The 22502-nt window shown below is 39.8% G+C and overlaps 1 protein-coding gene across 3 annotated transcripts in view; it reads right to left on the reverse strand.

Annotated features, from left to right (window-relative positions):
- Positions 1-22502, reverse strand: part of LOC106568000 (delta-sarcoglycan) — a 338771-nt gene that overhangs the window by 104623 nt on the left and 211646 nt on the right. For 2 of the 3 annotated variants that reach the window (XM_014137970.3, XM_082960348.1), the window contains one exon: positions 424-609. In XM_014137970.3, the coding sequence (XP_013993445.1) occupies positions 424-609 (186 nt within the window). Of the gene's footprint in view, positions 1-423; positions 610-9673; positions 10036-22502 lie in introns of those variants that run through there. The other variant, XM_014137971.3, reaches the window with a different exon arrangement.

Here is a 22502-nt window from a genome sequence, read left to right on the forward strand (position 1 = left end):
GTTCCAGACGGGCACCTTGAGGCGGTTGCACTTGAATACTAAACATGCCCTCAACTGAACTCTCTCAGGTAGAGAGAAGAAAAGAACAGTGGGGTACTCGGAAACTAACAACATGCAGGGATGGAAGGAAGGGAGAAAGAGAAGGCGAGAGGAGGGGAGGAGAGAGGAGGGGAGGAGAGAGACCGCTAGCATGGAGTTAGCTACGTGGACTAACACCGTAGCAGATCGACCACTGTGAGGGAAAATTAAGGTGGCGGGCTAAAACGCCACAGCTTGTAATTACTGTCCTGTCATTACAGCCCCCCCATGGAGAAAAACCATATTATTCCAGCACACTTCTAAGCAAATACAATAATCAATTCCCCTAGAGCACAGTCATAAAAGCAAATCCCAAGTAAAAAGCAGGTAAGGAGGAGGACTTACAATGGTGAAGTTCATGACCTTTAGTATCCAGATGGTTAAAGCAAGGTTGACCAGGATCAGGATCATTAACAGGAGCACGAAGAAGTAAAGGCAACGTTTCCGCCAGCCATAAATCCCCACTTTGTACACATGTGGTTTCTCTGAGCTCTGGACATTGTTCCTATGAGTGCACTGTTCTTGGGTCATCTGCAAGAGAAGACGAAGAGGATAAGTGACTTCCTGAAAGTAAAGCAGATGTATTCTGAAACTATCACACTCCCAAAAGCATACATTCTGGCCCTACTGTTGAAGCCATAGTCAGCCATTGAGTTTGAGCACAATAAAATACAGTTTAGTTAGTTTGATTCCTAACTCATTGTCCCATGAGCTTTCTATATCTCCATTACTCTCTCTCTCTCTCTCTGCACCATTGATGTGCTGATAGTGTCCATTAATGATGATTCTAATTGTCTGCCTGTAAAGTGGGAGAAGACATTGTTCACTTCAAGCACCATAATTATAGCCTTATAACTCTGTACAAAATACAATTTATTGTCTACAGTGCTAGGAGTGGCTGACTCCGCCGCCAAAGCCAATCACATTTGACAACCACACACATTCACCGTTAACTGAAACAAATGACACGAGACAGCCCCTGTGAAAACTCTAAAGCCAGTCAGCAAAAAATGTGATTTTACTGTTGCATTTCAAACAGGACCAAATACTCAATTACATTCGATTAAGTTTTGTTTACTACTTATTGCACATCTCCAGATTGGCATCAATCTTACATTTTCCAAAGTAAACTTTGAGTTTAGAGCAGAACTGTACATACACAGACTAAGAGCTTGATTAATTGATTATGGGGTGTTAGTACTGGCTCGAACCAAGGCTTGCAGACACTGTAGCTCTCTAGAACTAGGGCTGGGGACCCCCAGTGCACTACACAAGAGCAACACACAATCTACAATAGGAGGTAGAGGGTTCCTTTCAGTGACTCTCACCAGGTGGGCTGGTGATATAAAAAAATGAATGTGGATACAGTTGTAAGCATCCCCAGATGGTGTGTACACAATATACAGTACAGAAACAAACAGACAGCGAGAGACAGGATCTACACACAGCAGTACTGTATTTCTGTAAAACATCACTGTTGGAGTATTAACCATATCGGAGGCCATCGGTAAATCATAACTTTGTGTGACCCCCTGGAGTGTCATCTTACTGTACATCAGCCACATAAACCTCATGTCGTATTACACACTGAGTTAGCACAGAGTCAACTCATACACAGAGTCAACAGCGTCACCACACATTCCAGATGGGGAAGAACTCCCACATACAGTATGATTGGAAAAATTGAGGCAGCTTACAGTTTAAATCATGGTATTTTACACCCATAAAGGGACTGATGCACAGAAGGAAAAACTGATGCTCCAGGAAAAATACATGGACATTTGGAGGCCCACCAGAGCACTGCCCTATGAGAGCTTCCTCTGACTATTTAGCTACTGTCCAACGGGGGGACTCTGTTCTGTTATTAGGAGCCTAAAGAAAGCACAGTGGCACAAAACAAAGTCTGTTTCCGATTAGAGGTAATCCAAGCATTGCTGAATGTTGTTGGTTCTTCTCTCTTGCCAAATCACTGGGCATCTCTCCACTGCGCTGTTTTATAAACAACATGTGGATCAGGTACCAGAATCTGTCAACTTCTTCCCCAGTTTTACATTCTGTCCAAATTTAAGGGGGAGTGTATTGTATATGCGCAATTATGGGAAGAAAATATTGTGCCATATGCCCCTTTTAACTAATTAACTTTCACAAGCAGTCCTAATCTTCATTTTCACCACACAAAATTTCTAACATCTATCTTCGCCATATTCTTTCCTTTGCCTTATTGTCTTATTCCACGGAAACACTGTTCCACTTTACATAAAGTAGCTAAGTATGGCTAATTTATACCGATTTTAAAGGTCATAGAATAACAGTCAACAATTTAAGGAGTGTTGAGTCTGCTCCAAATCTAACAAAGTGTTCTCTCAATGAGTCATAAGTAACTGAGCTCCAGCTACACAATCAACAGAATTAATTAACTAATGCTGGTCTGAAGGCGTGAATGAAGCCCATCATTAACCATTGCTGTCTGCAGGGCACAATGAATACTTTAAGAGCTCCACATGCTCTGTGTTCTTCGTCTCTTACACATACATTAGGTGAGCCAGCTTTTCAAAATGGCCACTCCTTGCTTATCAAAAAGCTTACAAACCTGATTAAGGAAACTTGGCAAGGTGTGTGTGTCCCTCCCTGGCTTTTTGGGGGGCTTAGAATGCCCTCCAACATAATTAGATAAGATACCTCTGAACATCATTGTCTAATGGTGTTCTGATTATCTCTGGGCCCATGTACTGAAGTCAATCGTTCTGAAGATCAAACCTAAAAAAATCTGTATTCATGTTCAAGAACAGAAGGTGACATACCAGTGGATTCAAAGACTCAAGTTCAACTTGATTTAAGAAGGAAGAACAACCCCTGGTCTCAGAGAATTTTGCATCATTCTGTACGACATCTATGATATGTTACATTTGGTATGGTTAGATAAGACAAATGATTACTTAAGGCAAAAAAGAAAGGAGGGTGGTAGGGCAGGCGGCTGGGCCTAATAACGTGAACATCTAGCAACCCAAAGGTTAAACGTCTGAATCTCATCACGGACAACCTTAGCATTTTAGCTAATTAGCAACTTTTCAACTACTTACTACTTTTTAGCTACTTTGCTCTGACTTAACATGTTATATAACCCTTCCCCTAACCCTTAACCTAAACCTAACCCATTTAGCTAACCCTTCCCCTAACCCTTTAACTTCTCTAGGGTAGGGGGCAGTATTTTGACGTCCGGATGAAAGGCGTAGTAAACTGCCTGCTACTCAGGCTCAGAAGGTAGGATATGCATATTATTAGTAGATTTGGATAGAAAACACTCTGAAGTGTCTTAAACTGTTTGAATGATGTCTGTGAGTATAACAGAACTCATATGGCAGGCAAAAACCTGAGAAAAACCCAACCAGGAAGTGTGGAAATCTGAGGTTTGTAGTTTTTCAAGTGATTGCCTATACAGTATACAGTGACTTAGGGTTCATTTCTGAACTTCCTAAGGCTTCCACTAGATGTCAACAGTCTTTAGAACGTTGTTTCATGCTTCTACTGTGACTGGGGAGAGACTAAGAGCTCCTGGAAGTACATGAGTGAGAAAATTACATGAGCTCAGTGGCATATGCTGACGTGGGAGTTAGCTGTGTTCCTTTTCTTTTTTGAAGACATTGGAATCGTCCGGTTGGAATATTACTGAAGATTTATGTTAAAAACATCCTAAAGATTGATGCTATACATCGTTTGACATATTTCTACGAACGTAAATAGAACGTTTTTTGACTTTTCAAAAAAAGTTTCAAATGCTTCCTGCATTTGGACTGAACGCGCGAAAAAAAAGCAGGTATTTGGACATAAATTATGGACTTTATCGAACAAAACAAACATTTATTGTGGACCTGGGATTCCTGGGAGTGCATTCTGATGAAGATCATCAAAGGTAAGTGAGTATTTATAATATTATTTCTGAGTTTTGTTGACTCCACAAAATGGCGGGTTTGGTTTCGTCTCTGAGCGCTGTACACAGATTATTGCAAAGTGTGCTTTCGCTGTAAAGTTTTTTTGAAATCTGACACAGCGGTTGCATTAAGGAGAAGTGTATCTATAATTCTTTGAATAACAGTTTAATATTTTATCAACGTTTATGATGAGTATTTCTGTAAATTGATGTGCTCATTCTCCGGAAGTTTTGGGAGGCAAAACATTTCTGAACATTACACGCCAATGTAAAATGGGGTTTTTGGATATAAATATGAACTTTATCGAGCAAAACATACACGTATTGTGTAACATGAAGTCCTATGAGTGCCATCTGATGAAGATCATCAAAGGTTAGTAATTAATTTTAGCTGTGTTTCTGGTTTTTGTGACGCCTCTCCTTACTTGGAAAATGGCTGTGTGGTTTTTCTTGTATAGGCGCTGTCCTAACATAATCTAATGTTTTGCTTTCGCTGTAAAGCCTTTTTGAAATCGGACAATGTGGTTGGATTAAGGAGAAGTATATCTTTAAAATGGGATATAATAGTTGCATGTTTGAGACATTTTAATTATGAGATTTTTGTTGTTTTGAATTTGGCGCCCTGCTATTTCACTGGCTGTTGGTCCTACATACCCCAGAGAGGTTAACCTAATTCCTAAACTTAACCCTATCCTTAACCCCTAGCCTAGCTAACGTTAGTGAGCTAGCTAACATTAGCCACCTAACTAGAATTCGTAACTTATCATACGTTTAACAAATTCGTAACATATTGTACTTTTTGCAAATTTGTAACATAATGTATGTTTTGCAAATTTGTGACATATAATACGAATTGTAATTCGTAACATATCATACAAAATGGGTGATGGACATCCACAAATGAATACATACCATACGAAATGTAACATATCAAACTAAATGGGCATCTAGGATTTACTTACAGAATCATACAAAATGCTCTGAGACCAGTTTGGGAAGAAACATCAGTACTGTTGCAGTACAGGCCAAATGTACTTCTCTTCATGTATTGATTTTTAGGTCACCAAAGTTAACAAGCCCTACAATTGCCATAATATTATTTGATTAACTGTAGGTCTCGCTGCATATCTGAGCGACCACATGCAGAGCACAGTAGATCTTAGCCAAACTATTTCAATCTGCTTTAAACTGACACTACTTAAAAAAATGTTTGGGGGGAATTACATGAGCTAGGGGTTGAGAGGAGCAGCGCCCCACTGTGACTAAGACATGGCAAAGAGAGAGAGAGCGAGAGAAAAGGAGCAGAGAGAGAAAGATGGTGCACAGAAACCCTCCCACAGATCAGCCTATAATGTGGTGACAGGTCAGAGGGAGTCAAGCGCACAACACCCCTCGCCTCCTATCGCCTCCCTCCCTTGGGAAAAGACAGTGATAGCAAATTGCATTTCTCTGCGCTGGAATCTTTTCTCTCGCTTGCTCTCTATACTGTGAGAGGTTAAAACCTTAATCCTTAGATTGTCATAAGCGCTGTGGCAGTTTTTTTAATAACAGGTCACAGCCACTGTGGTGTGAACAGTGTACAACAATTGCATCCAAGAAGAGTCTCTGGAGTCAGGCTATGATGTGGAAAGCTGTATTGAAATGAATCTGTTGCCCATTAATATTGTGACATTCATGTTGCAGGAAACGGTATACTGACATTTCAGCTTATAATCAAAATTGTACACAGTACATGCCATGCAAAAACAGTACATGAAATGAAAATGTTCATCTCTTACATTAAATGTTTAGCATGGAACCAGAGAATATGAAACACCAGGAGCTGAAAGCTTTCTTTAACCAGATGCCATACTAGTTCTCTCACCACTAATATCACAAAATATTAATCAGAGAGCCAAGTATTGCTCCCTTTTCCCTGTGTGCATTTACATAGTGCTTACAGTAGAATTAGACAAAACACAATCCCAATGCTTTTCAGGAGCAACCTGATAAAAATTACAAACATTTCCCAAGTAACCCACATTAAAAAATAATACAGTTTACTATAGAATATTATAGTACTTACTATAGAATTTTGTAGTAAACTTAGTACACTGTAGAATACTATATTCCACACTGTAGTATCTCTTGATTATGTGTAGTACTTACTATACAATTTTGTGTTATACTGGAGGATACTATACTACCCACTGTAGTATCCCTTGATCATGTGTAGTATAGCATTTTATAGTATACTGTAGCCAGGTCATTCAAGATTGAAGTTGAAATTGAATTTCTATCCATGTCCTGAGGATGTCTGGAAATGTCTTCAAAACCGGCCACTAGGGGCCGGAAATGCCTTCAAAACCGGCCACTAGGGGCAGCGCTATTACCATCAAGTATGCTTGGGTTTTGCTAGGGCATTTAAAAAAATATATATATTTCACCAGGTAGGCAAGTTGAGAACAAGTTCTCATTTACAATTGCGACCTGGCCAAGATAAAGCAAAGCAGTTCGACACATACAACAACACAGAGTTACACATGGAGTAAAACAAACATACAGTCAATAATACAGTAGAAAAATAAGTCTACATACAATGTGAGCAAATGAGGTGAGATAAGGGAGGTAAAGGCAAAAAAAAAATGGATGGGGATGGTGAATCAAAAGGTTGCGTGTTCGATCCCAGTTGTGGACACTGGTTTTTTATTTTTGGTTTTAACCCTATCCCAAACTTTAACCCTTACCTTAAAAAAATACTTCCACCCAGGTCGGCTGTCATATTGAAAGAATATACAGATTATGGTACAGTCTGCACGCAGGTCATGCTTTGTATACATAACAGGCTGTTATTGCACTTCGCAAAATTGCACAATGTGATATATTATTGCAGGCCAAATGTCTTGTGAGACATGAAAACCTTATTTGAGAAGGGCATGGTTGTCCTGTATGGCTCAGTTGTTAGAGGATGGCACTTACACCGCCAGCCATATGTAAAATGTATACACGCATGAATGTAAGTCGCTTTGGATAAAAGCATCTTCTAAATCTTTTTCTTAACTAGGCAAGTCAGTTAAGAACAAATTCGTATTTTCAATGACGGCCTAGGAACAGTGGGTTAACTGCCTTTTCAGGGTCAGAATGACAGATTTTTACCTTGTCAGCTCGGGGATTCGATCTTGCAAACTTTCGGTTACACGTCCAACGCTCTAACCACTAGGCTACCTGCCGCCCCAATGGCATATATTATTGTTCCCTCTACCTTATCCTTTACGTATAGCTCTTTAGTAGGCACAGTACCATCCCGCACTGGAGACAGTTTCTATACATTGATACCATTACCTTTAGTACCAATCAGTCATTCTGCTCAATAACAGGACTTTGCAGACTAAAGTAGACAAAGAGAGAGAGGCCAGAGTTGACCCTGTTTGCCGTGTACTCAGGAAGGAACTGTCAGGAGGGAGAAGGACTGAGATGGGCCATAGACAACACATGCAACTCTACTTAGTATCCATACACTTACAGAGAGAAACACCTCTGAAAGCTTTGGTGTTATATGAAGAAAAGAACTGCACTCTACCTCAAGTGATCTGAATGAGACTCAATAGTATTCTGCATTGCTTTAAAAACAGCACAGCAGTCAGGAAAACTGTGTTTGTTTAAAAAGACAAAAAATAACCTGTGCAGGGAGATGACGCCTATTTAAAAGGCATCAGGTGATTAGTTGTAGTTAGGGAATATTAATATTAAAGTGATCAATATGACTCAATTAACGCCTTCATCGTAAAAACTTTATGAGCCCATTCCAAGAGGGGTGAGTGACTCTTCAGGACCATTGGATTTCACTGCTGCTCCCTAATTATCTTTTATAGTGAGTTGGTGCACCCTAATGAAGGCCTAATGATCTGGAGAGTGACAAGAAACAGCCCTGCGTTCAACGATGGAGGAGCTGCTTGCACAATGTCAAGCCAGGATATATGTTGCTCATCAAACTGACAGAACTAAACAAAAAGGAAAAGAAAAAAAGAAAAATAACTCTCAATATGGCCATTTTTAAACGTCTCCCAAGAATAGAATAGAATATCAAGAATATCAACAACACTAATATAGAGAGATGTGGAAAGCAGTTTTCACAGGAACTACTTTTGCAGCATCTTGCCAAACTCGACTGGGAAGCACTGGGCATCATGTGGCAACTATTCAAAGTATAATCCACACATTATCACTCAGCATATCTCTGCCTCTCTCTTACGCTCTTCCCCTCACTCTCTTTCACTTTTCCTCTCTCTGTCTCTTTCTACTCTCCCTCTCTTGCTCTACTCTCTCTCTCTTTGATTTCCAGTGGGCAGAGAAAACATCAGTACAGTCTAGCTAAATGTTAAACAGATGAGAAAGAGCTCTCATTTTGAAGTGTGTCTGTGCTACATACTGAGCCTTGGCACAGATCCTTCTGAGAAAAACTCAGACATCATCAACAAGCTCTGTCTCTGGGGCAGACTGGAAAGGAGCTGTTGATTCTCACAGGATTTACATACACATGTGATACAGAGGAAAGGACACCTATCTGGCTTGTTTGCACACTACAAATACAGGAATGCACAGTACAATGCACAATAGAGTTTGCAATGCCCAGCTGAGATTGCATACCAAGGCAATACTGTGCATGTGTGAATGTACAGCACTGTACACATGAGATCTGTGGGTGATTTTATTCAGTAACTTTATACAGAATGAATAACACAACATTTGTCCCCATCTCAGGTCACTGCTTGCCTGGCTGTGTTTATCCCTCTGAGGAAATAGCTAAATATCCCACCTCCTCTTCTACTCCTGACACCCGCCCCACTCTGCCTTTGACTCACGTGGTCACAGCAAATATCAACAACGCGAATAAACACTCAACACCTGCTTGGATCCTCACTGCTATATAAGGGTTTAGGACTGTCCCAATGGACACACAGCATCTGTTGTTCACAACACTATATTGGGAAGGGTCTCTGTCAAAGACCGCCAATCCCCCCCGAACCCTGCCCACACACATAGACATACCAGTAGCCACAACCCCCTCCTACACTGCTGAATCTACAGTCAGTAGTAAAGTATGTAACTCTTCTCAGTGGACCCCCACAATCATAAGCCTGCTGCCTGAACTCTTTCCACAGTAAGTTACCTATTTATAGGAACATGTATCCTATAGGGGCAAAGTAATTTAAACAAAATGTGATGCTGACAGGACTGATATGGTGAAGTTGGCCAGTCAGTCCCAGCGTACGATCGCTAGCGGCTGTGAGGAGAGAGTTACAAATCAACACCCTTGAAAATCTTTTTTTGCGATGAATTGTTCTGAAAAAGTTTGGGCATTCCGCCTCCATAACTTCTCCTGGAAACACATACATTCCCGCCTCAGTCCAGAGGTCTCCGTGAACAATGGTTATAAAATAGACTTTTGTGAGAGCTGGGAAAAACATGAAGCAAAAACAAACAGTTACTGAGACAAACTAAAATGACTATTTTCAAAAGAGAAGGGCAAACTTAATTTAGTTTCTTCCGAACAATGAGGCAATAGTATTCTAAATAAAGAGCAGTCTTCTTCACGCCTACTCCCCATCCCATCGCTCAACATTATGAGTAGCAAACTTAAAAGTCCCTGTAAATAAAAGACAGGAACTGAGCGGAAATAAAACTTACCTCGCCCCCTGTCTTGTTCTCCTTCTCCTATCCCTCTCTCTGTCTCTCACTCAGGGCTCTCAGTGATCTCTCACTAAATCAGGGTGTGTCAGGCAGATAAAAGGAGATTGAGCACCTCTTAAAAAGCTGCATGACAGACTCCAGGCAGCCCCCTTGTCAGCTTTTCCAATAACATGTCCTTGCCCAAGTTGTGAGGTATTTCCTGGACACTACGCACACTCCGTTATCCCAGAGGTCTCGTTGGAGGCTACTCTACTCCACTCTGCTCTGCTACTCGCGGGGACTGGAGATTCTGCACCACTCTGCTAAGGCTGCTAGGGCTGAGTTACAGCCTTATGGTCGCCAGACAGATTTAGAAGCCCAGACACATGTGGGAAGTTAAAGAGGCAAGGCTGCCTGGATTGTGACAAGCCTTTCTGACGGTGTGTGTGTGTGTGAAAAGGGACTGGAAAAATAGAAAAAAATACATTCCCCTCCTCCACTTAATATGCTGTGGCCTGCCAGTCTGTCCAGCAAGGGAGGAAATAACCACAAAGCTTTTCCTACACAGCACTTTCTTTTTTTCTCCTACCAGCCATACCCACAGTGTGGTCAGAGCAGATGAATAATAGTAATCATTGTCTAACAGGCACAGCCCGTTCAGCATTTTAAGTGGTCAGTGAAGACAGCCCACGGACACCAGGGAATGCATGGTGTTGTTATTGTTGTTGTTGGTGAAATGGAGCTTCATCCGCTTTGGTTGATTATAATTTTTTCAATAAAGGGAAATACCTAATAGGACTGCAGTAAGAGAGACAACACTCCTCAACTTTTCGACTTGCTTATGAGGATGTAGCCTGCTGTTTGAATACATCTGGGGAGATCTATTTTCCTGTTTTAACAAAAGATCCGAAGAGGAAGCTGTGAAGACGGGGGTGTTCCATGAAATTAGTGCCTTTTGCGTCCATTTTATATTTTATGTAAAAATTGTAAAACAATTTTAAAAGCCTGTTATATTAAATGAAGTGCCCTTTAATATAGACCACATGGATAATACAATAAATCAGATTTTCTATATGAATATAGGCTTGATAAAGTTCTGAAGTTGAGCATTTTGCCATATCCCTCCATCAACCCTGTGTCACTTCTAGGAAGATTTTAACCCACTTCCAAAATGTCTCCAAGTTTAACATTCATTGTAAAGACCTAGTTATTTGGCTGCTTTGACAAAATCATTTCAGAAGATTATTATTGATTTCATGTGATTAGTGATTCATTTAGGTCTGTCCCTCATTTCAAGGTCAACCCTATTACGTGAGCTGAACTCTCATTTTTATATGGTGAAACGATTCCTTTTTCAATATATATTTTTAAAAAGAAACATTGAATATCTAATAGTCAAATCATAGATTAAAAAGCAGGTGAGCTGGTTGTACTATTTTTGGCAATTTTCTGGTGGAAAACTGAGCGGGTCGAGCATAATATGTCAACCCTGTTACCCATACTGTAGATAGAGGCTAGAAATGTTTTAATAAAAAAAAGTGAAGCTTGCATTCAATTGCCCTTCCCTGTTGGACACAACAAGCCTGTCACAAGGAGATTCATGACTTTTTAAAGAAGAATTCGACACACCCTGTTACAGTCAACCTGGTTACATTATTTGGCACTTAGACACTAACTATGTTTACTTATTAGGGAAACTTTTTTTTATTAAGTTGAACATGTGCTTTTTATGTTATTGAATGTTAAAATTAGGTAAAATCCCTTATTTTTAGTTATACTTCTTAAAAGGCACCGAATTGGTGGAACGATCCAGGGATAGAAGAGATAGAACACCAAAACAAGAGTATGTCTGAGTTTCAGGAGGGAAAAGCTTTTGCTTACTCCTGGTCTTATTACGTTGTTGTGTGAATCTCACCTCGGAGACAATTCCCCAACCTGTTATGTGTATATCCGGGCTAGAATTGACTGCGGATCCTCCCAGGGCTCTTTCTTTATTCTGACATGTGTTTGAAAACAACCAATTAGAGTGAGATTCCAGCAACAGGATTTAGAGCTGGTCCAAACACATGGAGCCTTGGTAAATATGGATTGTGACACAGATGTCATCATGAATAAATACCGGTTTTCATTCTTCTACCTACATTCACTACTCTCTCGCTATTTCCCTTCCAAACACCTGCTCTACTTCTGAAATATAGGCCTGTAATTCCCTGATTATTTGTGTCACGATTATGATTTCACAATTCATCAAATATGGTATTATGGGGCACGTAATCACAATATTGAAAGGATTCGATTATCGTCTGATCATAGAGCTACTCTATTAAACCAACAGAAAATGTCAAAACATTAGCTGACTATTACAATCATATGTGAGTGACTACCTATAGTTACAGTTGAAGTCAGAAGTTTACATACACTTAGGTTGGAGTCATTAAAACTTGTTTTTCCACCACTCCACAAATTTCTTGTTAACAAACTATAGTTTTGGCAAGTCGGTTAGGACATCTACTTTGTGCATGACACAAGTAATTTTTCTAACAATTGTTTACAGACAGAATATTTAACTTACAATTCACTGTATCACAATTCCAGTGGGTCAGAAGTATACACTAAGTTGACTGTGTGTTTAAACAGCTTGGAAAATTCCAGAAAATGATGTCATGGCTTTAGAAGCTTCTGATAGGCTAATTGACATCATTTGAGTCAATTGGAGGTGTACCTGTGGATGTATTTCAAGGCCTACCTTCAAACTCAGTGCCTCTTTGCTTGACATCATGGGAAAATCAAAAGAAATCAGCCAAGACCTCAGAAAAAGAATTGTAGACCTCCAGAAGTCTGGTTCATCATTGGGAGCAATTTCCAAACACCTGAAGGTACCATGTTCATCTGTACAAACAATAGTACGCAAGTATAAACACCATGGGACCACGCAGCCGTCATACCACTCAGGAAGGAGATGCGTTCCGTCTCCTAGTGATGAACGTACTTTTGTGCGAAAAGTGCAAATCAATCCCAGAACAACAGCAAAGGACCTTGTGACGATACTGGAGGAAACAGGTACAAAAGTAACTATATCCACAGTAAAACGAGTCCTATATCGACGTAACCTGAAAGGCCGCTCAGCAAGGAAGAAGCCACTGCTCCAAAACCGCCATAAAAAAAGCCAGACTACGGTTTCCAACTGCACATGGGGACAAAGATCATACTTTTTGGAGAAATGTCCTCTGTTTTGGTGAAACAAAAATAGAACTGTTTGGCCATAATGACGATCGTTATGTTTGAAGGAGAAAGAACAAGCCGAAGAACACCATCCCAACCGTGAAGCACGGGGGTGGCAGCATCATGTTGTGGGAGTGCTTTACAATATAGATGGCATCATGAGGCAGGAAAATTATGTGGATATATTGAAGCAACATCTCAAGACATCAGTCAGGAAGTTAACACTTGGTTGCAAATGGGTCTTCCAAATGGACAATGACCCCAAGAAATACTTCCAAAGTTGTGGCAAAATGTCTTAAGGACAACAAAGTCAAGGTATTGGAGTGGCCATCACAAAGCCCTGACCTCAATCCTATAGAAAATGTGTGGGCAGAACAGAAAAAGCGTGTGCGAGCAAGGAGGCCTACAAACCTGACTCAGTTACACTAGCTCTGTCAGGAGAAATGGGCCAAAATTCACCCAACTTATTGTGGGAAGCTTGTGGAAGGCTACCCGAAACATTTGACCCAAATTAAACAATTTAAAGGCAATGCTACCAAATACTAATTGAGTGTACGTAAACTTCTGACCCACTGGGAATGTGATGAAAGAAATAAAAGCTGAAATAAATCACTCTACTATGATGCCATTTCACATTCTTAAAATAAAGTGGTGATCCTAACTGACCTAAGACAGGGAATGTTTACTGGGATTAAATGTCAGGAATTGTAAAAAACTGAGTTTAAATGTAGTTGGCTAAGGTGTATGTAAACTTCCGACTTCAACTGTACATGTCAGCCAATCTTTTTTCGAGCTCATCTAGCTAACTACAGGTGTAGGAACTTAATTTGATCCCTCTTTTGTTGCTGAGAATTTTCCTGCTCAGCTTTGTGATATACATAAATTCACTGAAAACCTGGACTTACACACGCTTATATTAAATTATTGCACTTTTAGTGTAACCTAATTTTGGCCAGCTAATAGACTGCCACAGTATGAGTCATAATACCCATGAAACCTAGTGGGCAAATAGGGAAATGGTTCCAATCGTTTTTCCACCATTAATTTTCCCGTAGGGGATTTTAGAAACTCTTAAAATAAGGGCTGTGTTTCATGTAGGCTTACCCTGATGCGATGTTTTGATAAATCTCTCTAGGACAAGGTGACTGATCAATATATTCACCTGTATTTACCTCCAAAAATTAAACGCTAATTAGCTGCTAATGTGGCTATCATAAAGCACTACAAATGCCATGATGATATGGATAAGACTGCCGAATCGAGGCAAAGGTAAAAATCTCTGGATTGACTATTAACTAATGTTAGCTAAATGTAGTAATGAATAAATTGGCTACATTACTTTAAATGGACAATTCTGTGAACTGTCTTGTGCAAGTTTTAAATGGACACAATACCTGTTAGCAAAGGTGTCAGCTAGAGATGACGTACTGGAGCTTGCAGGGATTTGTTGTTTTGCATGATGTCTACTTTGGTGCTGATTTGCATTTTCGTATCAGAGTAAATATATTGATAAGTCACGATGTCCGAAAGAGATTGACACGGTTATCAAAACGTCACGCCAGGGTAAGACTACACGAAGCACAGCCCTTAAGTGTTTCTAAAACCCCCTAGGGGAAAAATGAATGGAACCATTTCTCTGTTTGACCGCTAGGTTTAATGGGTATTATGACACCTCCACTGTGGGGCTTTATAGCCTATCGACCAATCATGCAACATTACGCTCAAATCCTGTTGCTGCAAGGTTATTTTGCTGCAACAATACTACGTTAACTAGCTAAACTAACTAGCTAGGCTTCCCCAGCATTGGTCCCATGCAGGCCCTCTGGCTTTGTCGTTTGTTCTGGTCACTCACTGTGTTTGATTCATTCTGGAGTAATTACTGCGGATTGAAAGTCAATCACTTTCAATCCCCAGTAAGGAGAAGGAGGAGCATGCTTGTACCGACAGGACGCATGGGGAGGGAGTAGCTCTGTTTTGTACCGTCAACACTGCGATTATATGTAGAAGCCAGACAGCATAGTTTAAATGAATCCTTTAAAATCGATAGATCAGTATATCCCCAAGCAACCGGGAGAGAATGAGCGGTCAGTTAAATATAATGGCGAACCAATCTGTGGGAAAATGGCTTCCTTACAGGAAAAAACAAAGAACTTGGAGATACAAATGAGATCAATGCAGAGCTGAAGGATATCCATGAAAACATAGCTAAAATGCTTTCAATGCTCACCAAAACACACAAACTGTTAAAATCTGTTGTTAAAAAAGTAGATTTGCTCAAAAGGAAGGTAGAGTGTGGCTCAGTTGATAGAGCATGGTGTTTGCAACGCCAGGGTTGTGGGTTTGATTCCCACAGGGGACCAGTATGGGAAAAAAGTTTGAAATGTATGCATTCACTACTGTAAGTCATTCTGGATAAGAGCGTCTGCTAAATGACAAAAATCTAAATGTAGAGTCTCATGTCAGATATGCATATACAGGGTGGGCATGTGGATGAACAAGTTCAACAAAATGTACTTTTTGGAAATACAGCTACCAACTTTAGAAGATGTACTGGACCAGCATAAACTGAGACAAAATAAGAGAATATTGTCCCTACCAGAATACGAGGAAAAAGGAGACCTTTCCAGCTATGTAATCAAGCTGATATTGGAGAAGCTTGGGGTGGATGTATCACCGGAGGATCTGGAGTGATGCCATCAGATCGACGTGAAATAGGAGAACGCTAAATACCCTCACATGGTAATCTTAAAGCTGTGTAAATATCAGCATTCTGAAGGCACAGGGGGGGGGGGGGAAAAATCAAAATCCATGACCAGTCCATTTGATTTGTCGAGGACGTGTCTGCTAAGCTTAGAAAAAACTCAAGCAATTCATTCCAATCAAACAGTCAGTGGAGGAAAAAAAAAGACTCAAGTCTCAACTCCGATTCCCGGCAGTGATGTGGGTATGGAATTCAGTACTTCCAAGGTTCATGTATCAAACTGTTAAATTGTGACAATAAAATAATAACAAAGCTTATAAGCAACAGAATGGCAAAAGTCTTACCAGACTTGATACATATCAATCAAACAGGGTTGTTTATCATGTTTCAGGTAAGACCAAAGCGCAGACTGTGTTGAAGTAACAATGTTTATTACAACAACAAGGGCAGGCAAACGACAGGTCAAGGGTCGATAATCCAGAGTAGAGTGGCAAAGGTACAGGACGGCAGGCAGGCCCAGGTCAGGTCAGGCAGAGGTCGGTAATCCAGAGTAGGGTCAAAGGCACCGGACGGCAGGCAGGCTTAGGGGCTGGCAGAGTGGTCAGGCAGGCAGGCTCCAAGTCAGGACAGGCAAGGGTCAAAACCAGGAGGCCGAGAAAAAGAGAGACTGGGGAAAAGCAAGAGCTGAGACAAAACGCTGGTTGACAGACTGGCACAGACAGACATAAAACACAGGTATAAATGCCCAGGGGATAAGTGGGGAAGATGGGTGACACCTGGAAGGGGGTGGAGACAAGCACAGGGACAGGTGAAACAGATCAGGGTGTGGCGTTTATAAAAATAGACACTTGCAAAAAAAATACAAGAACATGTTTCAGTTTAATACAATATGTAAAAAAAACAAGATATAGATTCATCAATAAGGACTGTTGATACCCAAAAAGGCTTTCAACCATCTTGAATGGCCTTTTCTATTCAAAACACTGGAAGCTTCCAACTTTCCAGCTGAAATAATACATTTTATAAAAAATATTGTAAATGTCCTAGAGCAAAAATAGACACACATATACACAAATAATACATTATCTGATGAAATTGCTCTCCCCCTCCGGTTTGGACTGGCAATTGAACCACTTGCAGAAAGAATTAGACTGGATCCAAATATAACCGGTATCAGTATTGGTAAACATCAATATAAACTAAACTTAATTGAAGATGATCTCCTGATATACCTGACCAATATTGAAAACTTGATGCCTCTTTTGCTAAAAATATTTTCAGAATCAAAAAAATCTCAGGATAGAAAATTAGTGTGGAAAAAAACTAAACAAGGGCAATAGGAAAAAGAACAACTCACGATCTACGTCAATCCTTTAAGTGGACCACAAAACAAATGAAATACTTATGATGCTTAATAAGTGACAAAAAACAAATATATAAAGATAACTGTATTCCATTAATCAACAATATGAAAGCAGATCTAATTAAATAGAATAATCTCCCCATAAAACATACAGGTAGAATAAACCTCTTTAGAATGGCATGGCTGCCAAAGTTTTTGCATTTATTTTAGGTAATACCAGTTACCCCACAGAAGACATTCTTTACAAAAGTATATTCGTCATAATTGACTTTATACGGGCAACTAAAATTCATTGAATAAAAAGGAAAGTTTTACATCTTCCTAATTCTGAAGGTGGTTTTAACCTTCCAGACTTGGAATTGTATCAACTCGCTAGCCAAGGCTTTTACTTGCGACATATTGTTAAATGCACTAATGACAAGCAATGGGTACATATTGGGTACATTGGGTACTGGGTACATGCTCATCCCCAGAATCTTTTTTCATGTCTATTTTCAAAGGATAAAGCTAAGAACATGAGCAACTTCATACTTAAGAACACTTTAACAATAACAACCAATATCACTCCTTAAAAACCACAACCTTATGGAACAATCATTCGAAGCTTTTCAGAATTCACCGATAAATAGGTCCACATGGAGAATTAAATCCATAGAAACCGTTTTTTAAATTGATTTAACTAGGCAAGTCAGTTAACCTGTTATGGCTAGGGGGCAGTATTTTCACGGCTGGATAAAAAACGTACCCGATTTAATCTGGTTACTAATCCTACCCAGTAACTACAATATGCATAGACTTATTATATATGGATAGAAAACACCCTAAAGTTTCTAAAAAACTGTTTGAATGGTGTCTGTGAGTATAACAGAACTCAAATGGCAGGTCAAAACCTGAGAGATTCCTTTACAGGAAGTGGCCTGTCTGACCACTTCTTGAACTTCTTTGCCATCTCTATCTTTTACAAAGGATCTCTGCTCTAACGTGACACTTCCTACGTCTTCCATGGGCGCTCAGAGCCCGGGAAAAAACAGAATGTCGTCATCCCAGCCCCAGGCTGAAACACATTATCGCCTTTCTCAAGTGGCCGATCAAGGGACTGTGGGCTTAGGCGCGTGACCTGGCCGCCCCCGTCTTTGTGATTTTTCCTCTGTTTGCCGAAAAGGAGATTCCCGGTCGGAATATTATCGCTTTTTTACGAGATAAATTGCATAAAAATTGATTTTAAACAGCGGTTGACATGCTTCGAAGTACGGTAATGGAATATTTAGAAATTTTTTGTCACGAATTGCGCCATGCGCACGACCGTTATTTACCATTTCGGATAGTGTCTGGGACGCACGAACAAAACGCCGCTATTCGGATATAACGATGGATTATTTTGGACCAAACCAACATTTTTTATTGAAGTAGCAGTCCTGGGAGTGCATTCTGACGAAGACAACAAAAGGTAATCAAACTTTTATAATAGTAAATCTGATATTGGTGAGTGCTAAACTTGCCGGGTGTCTAAATAGCTAGCCCTGTGATGGCTGGGCTATGTACTTAGAATATTGCAAAATGTGCTTTCACCAAAAAGCTATTTTAAAATCGGACATATCGAGTGCATAGAGGAGTTCTGTATCTATAATTCTTAAAATAATTGTTATGCTTTTTGTGAACGTTTATCGTGAGTAATTTAGTAAATTGTTAGCAAATTCCCCTATGCTAGTTCTGAACGTCACATGCTAATGTAAAAAGCAGTTTTTTTATATAAATATGAACTTGATTGAACAAAACATGCATGTATTGTATAACATAATGTCCTAGGTGTGTCATCTTATGAAGATCATCAAAGGTTAGTGCTGCATTTAGCTGTCTTCTGGGTTATTGTGACATTATATGCTAGCTTGAAAAATGGGTGTCTGATTATTTCTGGCTTGGTACTCTGCTGACATAATCTAATGTTTTGCTTTCGCTGTAAAGCCTTTTTGAAATCGGACAGTGTGGTTAGATGAAGGAGAGTCTTGTCTTTAACCTCTTGGGGCTAGGTGGGACGCTAGCGTGCCACCCGTGGTGCACTCCATCAACAGCAGGTGCATTTCAAGAGCGGCAAATTTGAATCCAAATAAATGTCAAAATTCAAATTTTTCAAAAATACAACTATTTTACACCATTTGAAAGATAAACATCTCCTTAATCTAACCACGTTTTACGATTTCAAAAAGGTTTTACGGCGAAAGCATAAATTTAGAGTATGTTAGGACAGTACATTTACAAGAGTTGTGTGTAATGTTTTGTCAAGTCAAAGACAGGGTCACCAAAACCATAAAACCAGCTAAAATGATGCACTAACCTTTTACAATCTCCATCAGATGACACTCCTAGGACATTATGTTAGACAACGCATGCATTTTTAGTTCTATCAAGTTCATATTTATATCCAAAAACAGCGTTTTACTATGGCATTGATGTTGAGGAAATCGTTTCCCTCCAATAACCGGCAGTCAAGTCAACACCACAAATTAAATAATTAAAATTAGAAAACATTGGTAAAATATTATATTGTCATTTAAAGAATTATAGATTTACATCTCTTGAACGCAATCAACTTGCCAGATTTAAAAATAACCTTACTGGGAAATCACACTTTGCAATAATCTGAGCACTGCGCCCAGAAAAATACGCGTTGCGATACAGACTAGACGTCATGTTGGGGAGATCTAAAATCGAAAATACTATGTAAATAATCCATTACCTTTGATTCTCTTCATCAGATGTCACTTCCAGGTATCACAGGTCCATAACGAATGTAGTTTTGTTCAAAAAAGCTCATCATTTATGTCCAAAAATCTCCGTCTCGTTAGCACATGATGTAAGCCAGCCGGACTTCTCGTCATGAACGAGGGGAAAAAATATATTTCCGTTCGTTCAAACATGTCAAACGTTGTATAGCATAAATCATTAGGGCCTTTTTAACCAGAACATGAATAATATTCAAGGTGGACGAATGCATACTCTTTTATAACGTATTGGAACGAGGGTACCCAACATGAACTCGCGCGCCAGGTGTCTAATGGGACATCATCGTTCCATGGCTCTTGTTCGGTCAGATCTCCCTCCAGAAGACTCAAAACACTTTGTAAAGGCTGGTGACATCTAGTGGAAGCAATAGGAAGTGCCAAAATATTCCTAAACCCCTGTGTTTTTCAATGGGATAGGTTTAAAGTCAATACAACACATCAGGTATCCACTTCCTGTCAGAAAATGTCTCAGGGTTTTGCCTGCCAAATGAGTTCTGTTATACTCACAGACACCATTCAAACAGTTTTGGAAACTTTAGAGTGTTTTCTATCCATATATAATAAGTATATGCATATTCTAGTTACTGGGTAGGATTAGTAACCAGATTAAATCGGGTACATTTTTTTTATCCAGACGTGCAAATGCTGCCCCCTAGACCCAACAGGTTAAAATGCTGTGAAATAGTCATATGTTTGAAAAATTGAAGTTTTTGTATTTTTGAGGAATTTGTAATTCACGCCACCCCTATCATTGGATATTGGAGCAGGTGTTCCGCTAGCGGAACGTCTAGATGTAAGAGGTTAATGTTGGGGATAGGGGGCAGTATTTGCACGGCCGGATAAAAAACGTACCCGATTTAATCTGGTTACTACTCCTGCCCAGTAACTAGAATATGCATATAATTAGTAGATTTGGATAGAAAACACTCTAAAGTTTCTAAAACTGTTTGAATGGTGTCTGTGAGTATAACAGAACTCATATGGCAGTCAAAACCCTGAGACAAATCCTAACAGGAAATGGAAATCTGATGTGTGGAATCACTTCAAACCTTTGCCATTGAAACACACAGGGACTTATTAATCATTTAGCACTTCCTAAGGCTTCCACTAGATGTCGACAGTCTTTACAAAGTGGTTTGAGTCTTCTATGGTAGAAACTGACCCAAAGAGAGGCTTGGGAAGTTGGTCACAGGGGGAGGGCCATTTACTACTATGACGCGGGCGCCCATGGCTACCCTCCCCTTTCGAAACGTTTAGTAAGACAATGCAATCGTCCGCCTTGAATAATTTTGAAGCTCTGGTTGAAAAAGGCCCTAAAGATTTATGTTATACAACGTTTGACATGTTTGAACGAACGTAAATATATATTTTTTGCACATTCGTGACGACAAGTCCCGCGCGCTTCAGTACATTATGAGTAGCCTTCGGAACGCGCTAACAAGAAGGAACTATTGGGACATAAATTATTTAATTATTAAACTACATTTGTTGTGGACCTGGGATTCCTGGAAGTGCCTTCTGATGAAGATAATCAAAGGTAAGGGAATATTTACGATAGTATTTTTGATTTAGATGGTTCCAAGATGGCTGAGCATACCACGTCGTTTATTGCAAAGTGTGATTTCCCAGTAAAGTTATTTTTAAACCTGGCAATGCGGTTGCATTGGCACGATTCCACTGACTGTTGACTAGGGTGGGACGCAAACGTCCCACCTTGCCCAGACAGGTTAAGAACAAATTGACGGCCTAGGAACAGTGGGTTAACTGCCTTGAACAGGGGGAAAACGACAGATTTTTACCTTGTCAGTTCAGGGTTTCGATCTAGCAAACTTTCGGTTACTGGCCCAACGCTCTAACCACTAGGCTACCTACCACCCCAATAAATGACTTGGTAACAGGAAGTACATACATTTCCATGAATTAAAAAGTAATTTTGGACTGACCAATGTAGATACCTTCAAATACATGCAACTTAAAAGTTAAATATCACGAAATGTCGGTTTGAAATCTGAGAAAAATGAATTGGTACAATTTATTGACAAACAATAATGCCGGCACTAGGAATGGGGGTGTGAACATGTGGGTCTGGGCAGATGAGATGTAGGCATTGCTTGTGCGCATCTGTAAGTTGTTGTTAGTATGTATAAGTTTGTATCTGGAGTGGGAAAAGGAAGTTCAGGATCCAGCTGCAGAGGGAGGTGTTTAGTCCCAGAGTCCATTAGCTTAGTGATGAGCTTTGAGGGCACCATGGTGTTGAACGCTGAGCTGTAGTCAAATAATAGCATGTCTTTTTTCGTTATGTGGTCAGAACCCAAGAAGACTAGCTGTCTCCATTGGCGTCGACTAATGGGATCCCAATAAAATCAAATAAAAATACAATTCAGAATAAAATTCCAGAATTGATAGTTTTGAATAAACATGTCTAGTACATTTTCCACAGTCCATTGTTTAAGTTGGAGCTTTTCTCCTAGAATCTCGTATGGCATCTGAGCAAGGCCTTTCCTGCATTGTCCCTAAAAAAACTTAATTGAATGTGTTTGCTTCTTTAGTCAATCATTCACTGTTGTTTTGATTTTTGGATGTGAATGGCTATTTCTGGGTATCGAATACTAGTGTGCTCTGGAACCCACTGCTTTGAATCTTGCTTTGTCCAAACTGCTGTTTCAGTGGATAGAAGACTGTATGTCGCTCTGGATAAGAGCATATGCTAAATAACTAAAATGTAAAATATAAGACTGTGAGAGTGGATTTGAAGCAGATGTCTTACATAGAGACAGGGCA

This window comes from Salmo salar, chromosome 13 (genome assembly GCF_965601325.2).
Source record: "Salmo salar chromosome 13, fSalSal1, whole genome shotgun sequence".
Classification (NCBI taxonomy): Eukaryota; Metazoa; Chordata; class Actinopteri; order Salmoniformes; family Salmonidae; genus Salmo; species Salmo salar.